Below are 18396 nucleotides of genomic sequence, written 5' to 3'. Positions count from 1 at the left end.
AGCTCATGCTAAAATAAATTTGTTAGTCTTTAAGGTGCCACAAGTACTCCTGTTCTTTTATTCTTGTGGGACTCTTATCCTGTAGAAGTCCACATCTCTCTGATTCTAAGATATCCTTGGTGCATTTGACCTGTGTTTACACTGCCATTGTGCATTTCCGAAGTTCTCCCAGGTCTCATGCCTTCCCATAACTTTCTTATACATTTTGAATGTGCACTTAGCATTGAGAAATCCAGGGTCTTAGTGCCATTTGTTAAAGGCAAAACAACTATTCTGGCGGTAAGTAATTCATCAGTACATTGGATTCTTACAAACCATATGGAAGCTATTTTTTGCCTACCACTGTGCCTAATCTTGAAATTTTGTATTCTGATTACTTCTGCTGCATTCACATTCTCTCCATAGAGCCTTTCCCTGCAACAATCTCACCCCTGCCAGAGCCTTTCACTGCCCCATGTAGCTACACAGCACAATGTGGAGGCAGCCTGTTTTTCACTGCAGTGTGCAGCTACACATGACCTACATGTCATTAAGAGGTCTGCACTGTAGACATAGCCTTAATGGCTTCATTCATGCATTTAACAACAGAGTCCCACATATGAAATTTTGCAGACCATTTAATGTATGCTATTGCATTTAGGCTCTTTGAATACAAAAGTGTAAGAGTGGATTTGCCCCCTTTATACATTTCCATGATTATACTAGGTAAAGTTCATTATGGCAACTTCTTGATTTTTCATTTGATAAACATTTCAATCCAAATTCATTTTTGGTAAGTTTAATTAGTCAATTAAGACCCAAAGTACCACTCCAAATATGTGCCTCAAATACTGCTAATATAAAATAATTCAGAGAAATGGCAATAAGAAAATATTTAGGTAGATGACAAGTATGACTAGAAAGGCTGTCAGGGCCAAACTAAAATATAATTCACTATGCTTTAAAATGGTCCATCAATATATTTTATCCCCAGATTTTCTCTCTTCTCTTTCATTTTCTATAAAATGAGTTGATAGCTTGCATCTGAAAATGATTTTAAAACAAGCTAATCTTACACTAAACAGTCATAAAAATATTAGTTGGTAGTAATAGAATATACTCATCCTATTATAAGATCTAAAACCTAAAAAGTGCACTAGCCCTTATGGCTGGTGCCTGATTGTAGGAAAGTGTCCCGAGGACCAGAAAAACCACTCAGCCACTATAGTGCAGCCTTCTGACAAATGATGCACACTCCTAGCTAGGAGGACTGCCACTGGTCAAACTCGGTGAGCTATAGCTCCTGCAATGACATATGCCACTAAGCCTGCAGTAAGCCTCATTAAAATCTGCCTTCCTCCAATGCATGAAGATTGTAGTGCAGGGAGAGAGTAAGTATGAGTCCAATGATTTCAGCAGCTCCCTTAGCCTGTTTACGTGAATTTTCTCACTTCCTCACTCAGTCCAGCTCCTTCCTCTGCCCTTTTGTTGTTACTGTTGTGTGCATGTCAGTTGCTGCCTCATGCAGTAGACCACCTTTCTTTCTACAGATTTCCTGAATTTTTGGCCTAACATTCTCTTTTCCTCCATTTTCCTTTTTCAATTTGATTGTGTCATATGTTCCTCACCTCATAGATCAGGATCCCTAGAGTAGCAAAGAAATACTTGGTGATGCATATGGCTGGTATATTCAAGAACCACTACTTACTGCTATCTGTGTTGTTCTGCTAGATGACTGCTGGATGGATACATATCCTGGGTGACAGTGTACATCCTGACACATGATATCAGATGTTCCTGGCTAAAAGAGTTCATTGAGACTGTGCATACACACTTTCAAGTGTCCTCAGCCAAGACTATATATGGAGTGCAGCCCCAACATTCACTACATTTCTTACACTAAGTCAAGAATTTATTATCAAATTCCAAAATAACAGGGAAAGGTGAGGGAAGTCTAGATACACTGAGGTAATCATCTGAGAAAGAGTCACACTATGGTAAGCAATTGTTTTTTCTCCTTCACTCAGTGTGTTTAATAAGCAGTGTCAAACTGAAGGAGAGTGCAAGGAGTTTAAACTGAAATCTTGATAACAAGACTGTGCACCTACATAGAGTGGTGTAATTCTCTCAACCACCACAAATGTTAGAAATACTGGGAATTTAAAGCTAATGTCACACATAATAACCATTAGAAAGTATTAATATGAACAGTTAAAGTCACCTAAACAACCTCAACTTTTTCTGCTTCCAGCCAACCATTTCCTCTTGAATATTCATCGGGCCTTGCATTTAGGAAGGAAACATTCTGATGAAGAACTTCTGGATAAAGAAACTTTAAAGTTTATACTCTGCAGCTTCTGACATCTTAAATTGGCGTAGTTTGCCTATGGAGTCTAAGATCCTATGTATTTTTGTATATATGGGTTCATGATAGACAGTTTAAGGCCAGAAGGGACCACCATGATCATCTAGTCTGGCCTCCTGCACATTGCAGGCCACAGAACCTCACCCAGCCACTCCAATAGTAGGTTCATAACCTTGGGCATAGCTACTAAAGTACTCAAATCTATATATAAGTGTGATTGCCTATTGTTCTGCACCATTGTTGTGTAAGTTATCTAATTTTGGTCCAATAGTCAGAACAGGGTCTTAACCAGAGAAAATATTATACAAATAGATAGCTATCTATGCTAACTCTCACGATATTGCAATGCTTTTACATATCAAACCCCCTACACTCTTGCCCATCTGACCTAAACAATGGTTCTGATTGTGGGTATTGTTTCTGGCAACTTCATATGGTCTTAAAGAAGGTGGGAGTAGTTTGCTGTAAAGACAGGTGCACTTCAGTTAATGCTAGAGTACTGTAGAAATGAGAAAGGTTTAATAACTAATGATTTTTAAGTGCGTGGATGCTGCTCCCTGCTATGCAAAAGAGATATTAGCCTTTCATATTCATGACCTGTGTCCAGGGCCGGCTCCAGACCCCAGCGCGGCAAGCACGCGCGTGGGGCGGCCCTTTCCCGGGGGGGCAGCAGGCTGGGCCGGTGGACCTGCCGCAGTCATGCCTGCCGGAGGTCCACCGGAGCCCCGGGACGACCGGACCTGCCGCAGGCATGACTGCGGAGGGGGCGGTCATCCCGTGGCTCGGCTGGACCTCCCGCAGGCATGACTGCGGCAGCTCAAGCGGAGCCGCCGGACCTGCGAACCGTCCGCAGCCGCGGGAGGTCCAGCTGAGCCGCGCGGGACCAGCGGTCCCTCTGCAGTCATGCCCGCGGGAGGTCCGCTGCTCCCGCGGCTCCGGGGCACCTCCCGCGCATGACTGCTTCGGGCGGCCAAAAAGGTAGAGCCGCCCCTGCCTGTGTCATGCGACTGGAGCCAGGAAATGAAGTTCACACTCTGAACAGCACTCCTGTGTATCAAATCTATTATGTAGTGTCAGAAGAAAACTGAATCTTTGGCAAAATTAGAGCAAATGAAGACACCTGTATCCCTCAGTCTGCACAGGAAACTGGAAGAGAATTGGAGGTGGTAGCAGAACTCCCGAATTTTCCTGGAAGCAGGTGGTATTGCAGAGAAACTGAAGATGGTGAAATTCTTTACAATGCTACAAGTGGCAGGCCCAGAGGCTTTAGAGATCTATAATGCTATCCGGTAGAAGCAAGGAAATGATTGTAAACAGCTCACCAAAATTTCAAGAATACTATGAGCCATGCAAAAATGTCACTTACATAGGCACATTTTCTTTACTAGGAACGAGTTGCCAGGTGTATCATTAAGCCTTATGTTAAAAAGCTATGTATTAGACCTAAATCGTATCAATTTGAACTGTTAACTAGATGAAGCAATTAAAGACCAAATTACTTGTGGTATAATTGATAAACAAGTCAAAACAAAGTTATATTATGAAACACTGAAATTAGTGATAGAACTGAATTAAATTAAATTAAAAATACATACCAAGGCATAAAAAGTAAAACAGCAGAGACCATATATATTTGTAAGAAATGCAGAGGCAATCATCACACAAAGATTTCCAGCACAAGGAATGCAGTGTCATGCATGCAATAAAAATAATTAAATGTGTTACTCTCAACACAAATTGCAAAGAAAAAGAAAATATATTAAAGCAAAATGTATTAATGAACATATAGCTGAAGCATAAATCACTGTGGTACAAAAAATCAGTTTTTTGTTGGTGCTCAATAAATTTGCAAAGCAATTTTCTACAAAAAGATTGGTGTGTGGCATGACAAATAAATTAAAAAATTAAAATTAACTTTTGAAGAATGTGGTGGGATGTTTAATGGACTGGGATGCACTACATATATGACATCACACAGATATCCCCAAAAACGGAAACACTTTCCAGCTTCCAAAATTACATCTTTAATGCACTTACCATCAACTTGCCTTAATAGTCTGCTCTACATTTTTATTATATCTATATAAGCTCAAGAACCTCCTTTCTTATGTAATGGTGCTAGCAGATACTCAATGGATAGATCAGGGGTTGGCAACCTTTCAGAAGCGGTGTGCCGAGTCTTCATTTATTCACTTTAATTTAAGGTTTCGCGTGCCAGTAATACATTTTAATTATTTTTAGAAGGTCTTTTATATAAAAGTCTATATATTATATAACTAAACTATTGTTGTATTGTAAAATAAACAAGGTTTTCAAAATGTTTAAGAAGCTTCATTTAAAATTAAATTAAAATGTTGATCTTACACCGCCGGCCCGCTCAGCCCGCTGCTGGTCTGGGGTTCTGTTCACCTAGGCCGGCAGCGGGCTGTGCGGGGCCTATGACCGGGACCCCCGCTGGCAAGGGTCCAGCAGCCAGAAGCCCAGACTGGCAGTGGGCTGTGCAGGTCCAGTGCTCAGCCCACTGCCACTCAGGGGTTCCATCTGTGGGCTCCTGCCAGCCAGGATCCTGTTCAGCCCGCTGCCGGTCTGGGGTCCCAGCCCTGCCCACATACAGTGGGTACCTACCTTCTCCCTGGTTCTAGCCCATTCTCTTCCTCTCTCTGCACTGAGCTGAGGGTGGGAGTGGACCAAGCACAGGGCTGGGGGTGAAGGGTCTGGCCAGGAGCTAAAATGAGGGAGGGGGCTCAGGGTTGGGGTAGGAGATTTGGGTGTGGGGCACTTGCCTGGGCAGCTCCCATCTGGTGTGAGGGGTGCAGGTGGGAATGTGGGGGTGGGGGTGCAGGAGCTCCCATTTGGTGCTCAGGGTGGGGTGGGGTTGTGGGGGTGCAAGAGTCAGGATGTGGGGGTGCATAGGGTGTGAGGGGACTGGGGCATGTGAGGGGAGCAGTGCCAGGGCCAGGGGCTGGATATGTGTGGGGGTGCCAGAGTCAGGGCTGGGATTGTGGGGGGGTGGGTGAAGGAGTCGAGCAGAGGGCTGGGTGCGTATGAGGGGGGTACAGGGCTTAGGACAGGGGCTTGGGGCATGTGCGGGGCACAGGGCTCAGGGCATGGGCCTGGGGTGTGTGCAGGGCCGCAGGGCTCAGGGCAGAGGGCTGTGTGTGTGGGGGGGGTCAGGGCAGGGGGCTGGAGGGGATATGCCCCTATTCCACCACCTCCTTTCCCCAAGGCCCTGTCCCCGCTTCTTCTATGCCTTCGCCGGGAGCAGCGAGCATGCTGACTCTGCTCCTTCCCGACCCCCCCCCCCCTGCCCCCGCAAGGGCCATCAGCCAGCAGGGAGGGAGGGACGGAGGAGCAGAGGAGGGACAGGAACCCAGCACACTGCAGGAAGAGGCAAGGGAACTGGCAGGACCAAGCTTCTGCCCCTTGCCCCTGCGGGGGAGAAGCGGAGGGCAGAGAAGAGCAGGCCGGTCAGGATTTTTAATGGCATGCTGGGTTTAATGGGACTCCGGCAGGCAGCAGCGTGCCATTAAAAATCTGTTCGTGTGCCGTCTTTGGCACATATGCCATAGGTTGCTGACCCCTGGGATAGATGATAGCCTTTTTATTTGGAAGCAGATTGACAGGTAACACTGAATATTTATGTAGCTGATCTGAATGGCATAATGTCATCTGGGAACAGTCCAGGTAAGGCAAATACATCCACTTTGGCCTGGGCTACACTAGCGGGCGGGTTCAAACTAAGATACACAACTTCAGCTACTCTATTTGTGTAGCTGAAGTTGAAGTATCTTAGTTTGACTTACCTGGCCATCCTCACAGTGGCGAGTCAACTGCCGCGGCGCCCCCATCGACTGCGCTTACTCCTCCTGCCTAGGTGGAGTTTGGGCGTCAATTAGCGGATTGATTTATCGCGTCCTGACGAGAAACGATAAATCGATCTCCGATCCGGCGGGTAGTATAGATGTACTTAGATACATTTATGAAACATTTTATGAGCAGGTGGATATGTTACAGCCCGAGAATGAGATTTTCAAAGCAGTGAAGATGACTTACACAGGTCTTCCTTTGAAACTGATGGAAGATGTGTGGCTAAGACCCCTGCATTGCTCTGAAAATCTCAACCTTAGTTTTCACTTCTGTTTTAGTGAAGTCAAAATCAGGTTTCTCAGGCTTACCTGTGAAAACGGATTACAAACATATAGTATTTGAAATATGTCTGGATTCAAGTTATGGGAACCTTACTTTTTGCACTACCTATCTTTAGTTCTAAGATTCATAACCTTAATGTTGCATTTAATCTAAATGTCAGAAGTGTTTGTGCAAAAAGTCTCAACTTTATGTTATAGACTTAAGAAGATCACTATTTAGCTTACCAGAGAAGCTGAAGAGGTGACTACATCACAGTCCGTAAGTACCTATGCAAGGAGAAGCTTTCTGATAGATAGATTAAAGAGGCATCTACTGACAGAGAGTTAAGATTTGAAGGCTGGAAGTTGGAGTTAAAAAATTGAAAATGGAAATAAGGCATAATTTTTATTTTATTTTTTTTAACACTGAAGTTAATTAATATTTGGAACAACTTACTGAGGGATGCAATGGATTCTCCACTCTCTGAAGTCTTTAAATCAAGACCTGATATCTTTCTAAAATATATGCTCCTGCTCAACAAGATGTTATGGGCTTAATGCAGGAATTATGGTGTAAAAATTTATGCCCTGTTATATAAAGGAGGATGTCGAGTAGAGGATCACAATAATACCTTTTGGCATTAAAAAAAAATCAAATAATCTATGAACCAAATGAACACTGGAATTTAATTTTAAGTAGTATAGTGTAAGTATTCTCATCACTCCAGTAGTTGCTATCACCCATATAAAAAAGTTAATTCCAGCTCCTTTGTGTATTACAAGTTCACACACAATTCCTCATCTTTAGAAACTGCCTTCTGATTTTAAATCCACTCAGCACTGTAGCTGCTGTCATTAGTCTCTATTCTTGCAATATGATATTCAATTGGTCCTTCCCAGGCTTATTTCCCCACAGTGATGAGGAAGAAAGGAGAGAAGAGGAAAAAAAACCGGAGGGATAAGAGGGTACCTACAAGGGTAAATGTTTGTAAAAGGAAGAGCAAATCAAACTGACCAATACTATTATTGCATATAACATTCTCATATCTTCCTGGCTTACATAACGTGAGACAATTTAGATAGGTCAGATACCTACACATCAGGCATTTTTGCTTAAATATTTCTTTACAGAAGTATCAAATATTTATATCTTCGGTTTTATTGAAAATACAGCAGATAAACCCATGTGATTACTCCTACCTCATCTACTTCATTTCTTCTCTCCAGCAGAAGTCGAAACAGATTAGCTGTGATCTTGTTATCTTGGAGACCCTGTCCAAGGCCACGGTTGTCATCCTGCATAAGTCGACGGTCCATAATGACTTCTATCTGTCCTGAAAAACAAATATTGAGGTTATGTTGATGATAGCAGTATGTGCTGCTTTTATTAACCACATGAACGTTATTACTGTAAACAGCAATGGTAAAATAATCCAGATAATATTTCTTACAACTGGAGAGTTTGAGATATCTATGGTATTGGGAGGGTTGAATAAGTATTTTCATAATGCCCTTGCTTTGGTTGCTTATAATATTTTCAAATTTTTACTTATCAGGCTAACATTTTCAAGCAGTGGTCTCTGGATAAGACTGGATTTTTTTTCCAAGTTTGGACAAAAGTTAGTAAGAGGTTTGAGCTGCAGGAAAATGACAAATACTTTCCCTATTATAAAAGAAATCCCAAAAATTTCTATTTGAACAGCTCTAGCCCTACAACAGGGGAATGTGAAAGTTGAAATTTTACAGGAAAAGGGGTTACTTAGGAGTAACTCTTGTTCTTCAAAAGTTGCCTCTGCACATTTACACTTATGAGATATGTCTCTGGCAACAGGCTGATAAACTGCCTTGAAAAGCTTGTGCCCATAGGGGTTGCATGAGAGATCATGTGAGGGTGATGTCATTGGCCTATTCCATGTAACGAAGTGTACCTCCAACATTCCTTCTTCCTAACCACAAATGTTACACAGAACTCTGACGTACAGAAGATGGGCAGATGAATTCTATGAAACTAAGACCAGAAGGGAATATTAGATTGTCTATCCTGACCTGTATATTTCACTCCATACCCCCATATTAAGCCCAAATACTTTATTTAGACTAAGACCTAAGCAGCTTTCTGCACTAACTCCCAAGGTGTACACACTGCCAAGCCACTTAGTGCACAGAAACTGCACAGTTGTAGTGCTCTAAAAAGAAACAAAAAACACCCCAACAAGAGGCGTAGAGCTTTCTGTGCCAGGACTACAGCGCTGCGGTGCCAGTGCAGACACAGTGGCGATTATGGCGCTGTGATTGGCCTCCAGGAGGTGTCCCACAATGCCTGTTCTCACCTCTCTGGTCATCAGTTTGAATTCTACTGCCCTGCCCTCAGGTGACCAACCATCATCTCCCCCAGCCCCCAGCACATTCCTTTGCAAATTTGAAAGTCCCCTTCCTGTTTGCTCAGTGATGCATGTAGTGGTCTCAGCACATCTTTCCAGGTGGTCATGCCTGCTCCACGCACCAGGCGATTCCCTGCTTGGAGCAATGCCGAACTGCTGGATCTCATCAGCATTTGGGGAGAGGAGGCTGTGCAGTCCCAGCTGCACTGCAGACATAGGAATTATGACGACTACGGACAGATTTAACGATGCAGGATAGAAAGGGGCCATGATCAAAACATACTGCAGTGTATGGTAAAAGTGAAGGAGCTGTGGAACGCCTACCACAAGGCATGTGAGGTAAACCACCGCTCCGGTGCTGCGCCCATGAGCTGCCGGTTCTACAAAGAGGTGGACGCGATACTTGGTGGCGACCCCACCTCCACTGCGAAGGCCCCTGTGGATACTTCGTTGGCTTTCATGCCAGTCAAGAATGGACCGAGCCAGGGGCGGCTCTATGTATTTTGCTACCCCAAGCACAGCAGTCATGCCTGCGGAAGGTCCGAAGGCAGTCTGACTGCCGCCCTCACGGCAACTGGCACGCTGCGGCCCCACGGCTTGCCGCCCCAGGCACGCACTTGGTGCGCTGGTGCCTGGAGCTGCCCCTGGACTGAGCAAGGAGGAGGAAATCTTGGACGAAGCGGGGGCGGGGGGAGAGGAAGGAGAGAGACCCACCCAGAGGCAGAAGATGACTTGGAGGCCAAAGATGCATGCAGCCAGGAGCTCTTTTCTACCCTGGAGGAGCCTAGCCAGTCACAGCAGGAGAGGAGGCCCCTGGTAAGTGGATCTGATTTTGGGAATTGCTGAAGCAAGTTGTTGGGGATAGGAGGGTTGCAGAAAGCAGGCTTGTCTCCCATCGCATGCCTAGTCTGAGTGGCGGAACAGGCTGTTGATAGACTCCCTCACTTCACGGGAATCTCCCTCAGAGATAGCCAGGAAACACTTGAGCAGATACTGGGCAATCCGCTGCTGCATGTTCCTTGGCAGAACTGCTTTGTTTCTTGTCCCATTAACGGTAACTTTCCCATGCCACTGTGCCGTCATGGTGGGGAGGGAAGGGGGACCATTGCTGCACATGAGAGCCACATCGGGGCCAGGGCGGAAGCTGCAGGCTTGGAGAAGACCCTCCCTCGATTCCCTATTCACCCTCAGCAGTGAGATATCTTCCATAATGATCACATCCTGTGGAAAGTGTGGGGACAGGAATGATTATCAGCCTCCCCCTCCCCACAGTGCCGGCTCTCCACAAGATCCAGGTGCTGAGTGTACAGCAGGGTCCGGGACGAGTGATTTACCCTGCCCCCGTGGCTACTCACCATTTTGGGGGTCTTCTGGCTCGTGTGTGCTTGGCTGAAGTCAGCCAGTTAGTGACAGGTGAGAGAGTACTGGCTGCATTCTAAAGCACTGAATCAGTGTTGTCTGTGTTGCAAACAATACTGCTTCTGTAAAATGTTGCATTTAAACTTCACAGAGATGACCTTGGGAGCCCAGCCTCCCTCTTTGTTATCGGCAGCAGAACGACTGTGCAGAATTAGAAAGCGGCCAAGAAGAACTAAGGAGGACTTCTCTGTGAGGTTATGATGCACTCCACTGCCGAGAAACAGGAATTGAAGGAGTGGTGGGACAGCTAGAAGAGGGACCTAACGGAGAACACGGCACACCAGAAAGAAGCCATGGAGTGGCTCTTAAAAGTTATGGACACGCTCCAGGCGATACTAGCTCTTCAAACCGAGCAGCTCCACACCCGCCCACTCCCGCAACTGCTGTCGCAACACTCTTTCCCACACAAACCACCAACACACTTATCAACCTCCTGGCTCCAGTCTCTACAACAGCATTCCACTCCTCCCTCCTCACAGTCCAGCACTGTGGACTCCAACTACCCACTGCACTCAATACCAGACCCTCTGCAGTTTGGCCCTGCTGAAGTACAGCACCCGCTGCACTGTACTCCAAAGGAGAAGGTTGGGTATGATCCTTGGACATACATAAATCTGTAGCCTTCCCGGAATCCCTACTCTTCTTGAGACCTTCCCTTCTCCCCATCCCCCTCCCCACTGATGTATTTTTTCATTTGACTCTCTCCTCCGGTTGTTGTCTTAATAAAAGAATTGTGTTGGTTTGAAAGCAATCTTTATTCTATTAAGTGAAATCAAAAAGACCACTGCAAAACAACAATTACGTTAAGCCCCCTTCTTGCATCATGTGCACCAATCATCACTTAGCATTACAAGCACTGCAATCCCAAGCATAGCAACAAATATTAGTGGCTTTCAGCTTCAAATTGCTGTCTCAATGCATCCCTGATCCTTATGGCCCTGTGCTGTGCCCCTAATAGCCTTGGTCTCTGGCTGTTCAAACTCAGCCTCCAGGTGCTGAGCTGCTGTGGCCCAGCCCTGAGTGAAGCTTTCACCCTTCCCTTCACAAATATTATAGAGCGTACAGCACATGGCTATAAGCATAGGAATATCGTCATCTGACAGGTCCAGCTTCCCATACACACATCACCCGCGGGCTTTTAAACGGACAAATGCACTTGCTCAGCCCATTGTTGAACCACTCCTTGCTGCTGTCAAGTTGCCCCATGTATGGCTTTGTGAGCCATGGCATTAAGGGGTAGGAAGGGTCTCCCAGGATCACAATGGGCATTTCTACTTCCCCTAGGGTGATTTTCTAGTCCTGGAAGAAAGTCCCTGCTTGCAGCTTCTCGAACAGGCCAGATGCATGCAGCATGCACCTTTCTGGACCAGCCTGCATTAATGTCTGTGAAATGCCCACGGCGATCCACAAGCGCCTGGAGAAGCATTGAGAAATACCCTCGTGATTAATGTACTCAGTGGCTAGGTGGTCTAGTGCTAGAATTGGAATATGCGTGCCATCTATCATCCCTCTGCAGTTAGGGAAGCCCATTTGTGCAAAGCCATCCACAATCTCATGCATGTTGCCCAGAGTCACGGTCTTTCAGAGCAGGAAGCGATTAATGGCCCTGAACACTTCGATCAACATGACTCCAATGGTTGACTTTCCCACTCCGAACTGGTTGGCAACCAATCAGTAGCAGTCTGGAGTAGCCAGCTTCCACAGTGCTATCACCACGCTCTTCTCCAGGGACAGGGCAGCTCTCATTCTCATGTCCTTGTGCCGCAGGGCTGGGGTGAGCTCATCACACAGTCCCATGAATGTGGCTTTCCTCATGCCAAAGTTCTGCAGCCACTGCTCAACATCCCAGACGTGTATCATCATGTGATCCCACCACTCAGTGCTTGTTTCCTGAGCCCAAAAGCAGCGTTCCACTGTGGTCAGCACCTCCATGAATGCCACAAGCAATCTCGTGTCGTAGCTACTACATGTGGCAAGATCAATGTCACACTCCTCTTGCCTTTGTAGTTTAAGGAATAACTCCACTGCCACTTGTGACATGTTGGTCAGAGTGAGCAGCATACTGGTCAGCAGTTCGGGATCCATTTCTGCAACCCGAAAGAGGCAGCCCGTGCAGTACACAAACAGTTGAAAGACGGTGTCAAATGTGGACCGAAGCACAGGAATTGCTACGATACGAAGCAATGCATCACAGGGCAGTGGGACAGGACCCAGGATGCCCTGCGACCTCCTCTGCCTTCCCACAAGTCTTAGCGTCAAAAGAGAAAGAGGTACTCTGTGGGATAGCTGCCCAGAGTGCACCACTCTGAATACCGCTGCAGGTGCCGCAAGTGTTGACATACCATTGCACAGGCAGCTGCCAGTGTGAACACACAACAACAGTTTTCCTTCTGCACTCTCTGAGTGGCACTGTAACTGCCGATGCTGTAACTGTCAGTGTAGACATGCCCTAAAGCTTTTCAGTCCTCAGGAGAATAAGCTATTTTGTATCACACCGAGAAAGCAGACAGGGCACTAGATAACTAGTGGGGGAAGGAGAGAGAGATAGTACATAAAGATCTACTGAGATAGCACCTAGAGTACTATACACATCTTTCAGCACCACTTCATATGCTTAAACAGGATTTATTCATGACCACTTTTATGCATAAAAGTAAATACTAAAAACTAGTTTTATGAACTGGATTGGTAGATAGGAAACTTCTATTCACCTTCTCTTACAATGCAAGAATAAGGGGATATTCAATTAAATCAAAAGGTAGAAAATTCAAAACTGATTAAAGAACATACTTTTTCCACACAACACAAAATTAGATGGTGTAACTCACTGCAGTAAGGTATCACTGAAGCCAGAAGCTTAGCAGGATTCAAAAAACACTTTTATAGATAAACAAAACTGTCCAGAATTAGCAAACATTAAAAAACCCCAAGAGCAATGGATTGGACATAATCCCATCTCCTTAAGGACATAAAATAACCTCTAACTAATGGGAGTTAGGAAGAGAGTTTCTGTGGGAGTAAATCTCATATCTGCCTACTGCATGGCTTCCTCTTAGAAACTAGTGCTCGTCACTACTGGAGACAGGATACTAGAGTAGCTGGACACTAGTGTTCTGATTCAGAATGGCCACTCCCATGCTCCTAATATATTCCTCACACTACAAACTGTAATGTTTTAGAGTAGCAGCCGTGTTAGTCTGTATCCGCAAAAAAAACAGGAGTACTTGTGGCACCTTAAAGACTAACAAATTTATTTAAGCATGAGCTTTCGTGAGCTACAGCTCACTTCTTCGGATGCATAGAATGGAACACACAGACAGGGGATATTTATACATACAGAGAACATGAAAAGGTGGAAGTATGCATACCAACAGGCAGAGTCTAATCAATGGCTGACTTAGAACAACGCTTCCTTAACTCTCGTTCCCTAACGCCCCTACTCTACTTGCGCTACATTGATGACATCTTCATCATCTGGACTCATGGAAAAGCCGCCCTCGAGGAATTCCACCGAGATTTTAACAATTTCCATCCCACCATCAACCTCAGCCTAGACCAATCCACACAAGCGGTCCATTTCCTAGACACTACTGTGCTAATAAACGATGGTCACATAAATACCACCCTATACCGGAAACCCACTGACCGCTATACTTACTTACATGCCTCCAGCTTCCATCCCGGACACACCACACGATCCATTGTCTACAGCCAAGCTCTAAGATACAACCATATTTGCTCCAATCCCTCAGACAGAGATAAACACCTACAAGATCTGTATCAAGCATTCTTAAACCTACAATACCCACCTGCTGAAGTGAAAAAACAGATTGACAGAGCCAGAAGAGTACCCAGAAGCCACCTACTACAGGACAGGCCTAAAAAAGAAAATAACAGAACACCACTAGCCATCACCTACAGCCCCCAACTAAAACCTCTCCAGCGCATCATCAAAGATTTACAACCTATCCTTAGAGATGATCCCTCACTCTCACAGATCTTGGGAGACAAGCCAGTCCTCGCTTATAGACAGCCTCCCAACCTGAAGCAAATACTCACCAGCAACCGCACACCATACAACATAAACACTAACCCAGGAACCTATCCTTGCAACAAAGCCCGATGCCAGCTCTGTCCACATATCCATTCAAGTGACACCATCATAGGACCTAATCACATCAGACATGCCATCAGGGGCTCATACACCTGCACCTCTACCAACGTGATATATGCCATCATGTGCCAGCAATGCCCCTCTGCCATGTACATTGGCCAAACTGGACACGCAAAAGAATAAATGGACACAAATCTGACATCAGGTATCATAACATTCAAAAACCAGTGGGAGAACACTTCAACCTCTCTAACCACTCAGTGACAGACTTGAAGGTGGCAATTTTGCAACAAAAAAACTTCAAAAACAGACTCCAAAGAGAAACTGCTGAACTTGAATTAATATGCAAACTAGATACTATTAACTGTGGGTTAAACAAAGACTGGGAATGGTTGGGTCATTACACCAATTGAATCTATTTCCCTATGTTAAGTTCTCCTCACACCTTCTATGGGCCATCTTAAATATCACTTCAAAAAGTTTTTTTCCTCCTGCTAACGATAGCTCATCTCAATTGATTAGACTCTGCCTGTTGGTATGCATACTTCCACCTTTTCATGTTCTCTGTATGTATAAATATCCCGTCTGTGTGTTCCATTCTATGCATCCGAAGAAGTGAGCTGTAGCTCACGAAAGCTCATGCTTAAATAAATTTGTTAGTCTTTAAGGTGCCACAAGTACTCCTGTTTTTTTTGTAATGTTTTAGATGTAGTAAAAATGTTTCCTTTTTCTTTACATTCTCAAGGAAGGGATACTACACAGCACAGTAATCTGTGAAACAATCCTCTGAATACTGGAGATGATTTAATATGTAGGTCAGATTTTGAAAACCTTTCCCATACTGTACTTACCACTTTTCAAGCTTGTAACACCTAGAGACTGAGCAGAATGTAGAGTCAAACGAATGCCATCATCCTGGATATAAGCCATTGTAGTCATTGGATAGATATTTGCTTGAAGAGGCAATTTGTTCATTGCCACTCTGGGCTGAATCTACAATATCAAAATTAACATCTGTACATTCCATTGATATTTAAATATGTAAAAAAATACAAAATATCTTTCTAGGCATTTATCTTGTACGCTTTGGGAACAACAATTGACAGACACCAAAGCAAGTCCCTCCACCGGATCGTTCAGCTTAGCAGGGACTTATCGCCAACATTACTTCAGAAGTGGTGTAACTTACACATACTTGTAGTTCAAAGTAGTTTTCAAAAAATCAAAGGTTCTTCTTTGCATAAAGAATTGTAATGGCTCTTAGCATGAGGAGCAGTATTTTTTGAGAGAATTCTTTTTCTTCTTGTTTAGAAAATAGATTGTGAATAAGCTCAAAGTAGTACAAAAATTATTCCTAGGATTTCTAGCACGGATCTGCGTAGATTAATGTATAGTACTATTAAATATTCTTTAGTTCTTTAAAACTTCACTTGATTATTTTTTTATTTAAGTGCAGTACTACTTTGAAATAATTAAATAAAATGGCCATTTCTTACTTGACAGATCTGGGTCCCTATGTACTCAGAATCATATCTGGGAGAATAGTGAAACAAAAGGGTTTACTACTTTTTACTTCTACAAACACCACAGAGCCAGCATAGCTAAGAAAAATGATCTGCATTCTTTCCCATCAGATGCATCATCAATACTATGGCTTACTATGTTCCAATAAATTATTACGTAATTTATATGCATCACAGTAGCCGCTAAAGGTCCCAAATAAGATAAGGGCCTGCTAGGCACTGTGCAAACATGTAGTAAGAGCCAGCATCCACTCCAAATATCTTATAATCTAAATAGACAAGACAGAAAAGGAAAGGAATACAACATATCTATAGTGTGTGTGATGATTTGTTAATGACCACTTAGTTCAATTTATTTTTATGCTTTGACCCCAAGAACTGTTTTTCAGGTCATCACAATGTGGACTGAGAAAAATATGTGGTTGCCAGAAATGTTCTTGATACAACAGATGTAGCTTTGAAGTCCTTTTTAGGGTGGATTCTACTTTCCTGTTTGCAGGGGTTTGTTCTTTGTTGGGGTTGGTGGGTTGTTTTGCTGTTTTAAAAGAAGGCACTTTCCTCAGGAAATATCATGTCCTTTGCCATGGATGCTATCACTTTATCAATGTTGGGGAGTATGAAAAAGGAATGTTGGGGTTCTTAGATTCTGCAGAATTTCGTGGCCTCCTGACAGAGCAGATGCCAAAATACAAACTCTCAGAAGTTATTTAAATCTTAAATTGCCTTGAAATGGAACATATATTTCTCTTTGAAAGTCTCTCCAATATTTGTAACATGCTAATTTCCATGACGACTAACATCTACTTTAGTACCTTATGTAGACTGAAGTTTGAGACAAAAATCTGAGTCTTCTACATATTCTGCAGCACACACAATGCTGATGGCACTCAAAAATAATGAAAAATGAAATACTTCATTTTTAAAAATATCTCCTCCTCCTTCCAATATTCATGCACAGAGGAGATTATCTTTGAAGAAGTCCAAAGCATCATACAAAACTAAAATAATAATAATAATAATAATAATAATCTATAAACAAAGGATATTAGTACCCTCATATTGTTATAACAAAACACAGTTTTTGTATACAACATATGTCTGTCTGTCATGACAAACCAGCCTAAAATAAACATTTTTTAATCTTGGAAAAGCCATCCATAGCATTTAAGTGCATCTAAGTCATGTCAGGAAAAATAGTATATATTTAAATCAATGCCTACTTTCAAAATAATTAACATTCACATTCTAAATTATTATTTGCTTGGGTAAATAAGAAAAATAATCAACTAAAAAAACCAAGTATTAAGCCATGATGATTCTAAATTGTCATAGTTACTATATTCAGAATTAACAGATGGTAATTACCTGATATCCATTAAGGTCAGTGTAAAACCTGTTTTGGCTGTTTACGTCAGATGAAATTCTCATTGCAATCTCACGATTGTATTCTCCTCTAATGTCCACAATATTGGACAGCTCAAGAGACTCACCTTCCAATCCTAAATTTAAAAGTATATTTACAATTTCTGATTATTAAAAAATAAAAACCAAGTTCTATAGAGCTCTCCCCATAGCATAACAATGTTTCAACTCCCCTCAATCAATTTTCCTTCCATGTTAAAGTCTACCCTTATAGAGAGGAGTAAGCTTTGAACCCAGTCCATGTATCAGTATTATAGACTGGGGTAGCAGAGACTCTCTACATCACTGCTACCTACCAGACTAGCCATATAATTTTGAAAGCTTCAACAACATGGAGTAGAAAAATGATGTGGATTATTAAAATCAGCAGATTACTAATAGCCAAAACCAGTATAGAAGTCAGCACACTCCCGCAGGCAATGGAGTGTGCAACATCATTGCTGGGTACTGCCCCTGAGCACTAGCTAATCCTCTGGAACAGGGCCAGGCCATTTATTGTCTAGAGTTGCTGCTGCAGCTCCTCCACCTTAAATTGTTGGTGCCTGATGCTGCTGCTGCTCCTTCTCCTTTTTGGGTGTAGGTGTGCTGTTGCTAGTCTCCTACCATTCCTATGACAACTCTGATACAATCATAGGAGTGAAGAGAAAGTACAGAGTCATTTGAATATGAGTAAATAGAGCTTTCAAGGGCAGAGAATTTGAAGACTTCGTTTTGATGTGACTGGGAACACAAAGTATGTCTATTGGGCGATGGAGGAGGGAGGGATGAGAGCCAGATTTTAAAAGTTAATTAGGTACACACAACCTATGAGGAGTTTCAAAATGGAGCTTACAGGTTAATTTTTGATAAGATAGTATGCCACATCTTGGCCAAAACAAGAAAAGAAAATTAAGAAATATTGTTTGTAAGCTATAAGCTTCAGACTTAAATTCTAGAGTAAGATTGTGTGTAGCCTTGATTTCATCAAAAGATCAAGAAAATCCTCAACTTAATTTCATAGTAAATGGATTACCTCTACCCTGGTTGACCATCTTGTCATGGTTGGCTTTCTAACGTAATTCTAATA

General features: G+C 43.3%; 1 protein-coding gene across 3 annotated transcripts in view; it reads right to left on the bottom strand.

The window, feature by feature from the left end:
- The window catches only part of MAN2A1 (mannosidase alpha class 2A member 1), a 218696-nt gene that overhangs the window by 36224 nt on the left and 164076 nt on the right, over positions 1-18396 (bottom strand). For all 3 annotated transcript variants that reach the window (XM_039543788.1, XM_039543789.1, XM_039543790.1), the window contains 3 exons: positions 17274-17407; positions 15237-15378; positions 7672-7805 (listed from right to left, as the gene is read on the bottom strand). In XM_039543788.1, the coding sequence (XP_039399722.1) occupies positions 7672-7805; positions 15237-15378; positions 17274-17407 (410 nt within the window). The remainder of the gene's footprint in view (positions 1-7671; positions 7806-15236; positions 15379-17273; positions 17408-18396) is intronic.

This window comes from Mauremys reevesii, linkage group 6, assembly GCF_016161935.1.
Source record: "Mauremys reevesii isolate NIE-2019 linkage group 6, ASM1616193v1, whole genome shotgun sequence".
Classification (NCBI taxonomy): Eukaryota; Metazoa; Chordata; order Testudines; family Geoemydidae; genus Mauremys; species Mauremys reevesii.
Note: the sequence above shows the minus strand (reverse complement) of the source record. Positions and strands in the feature narration are given on the sequence as shown.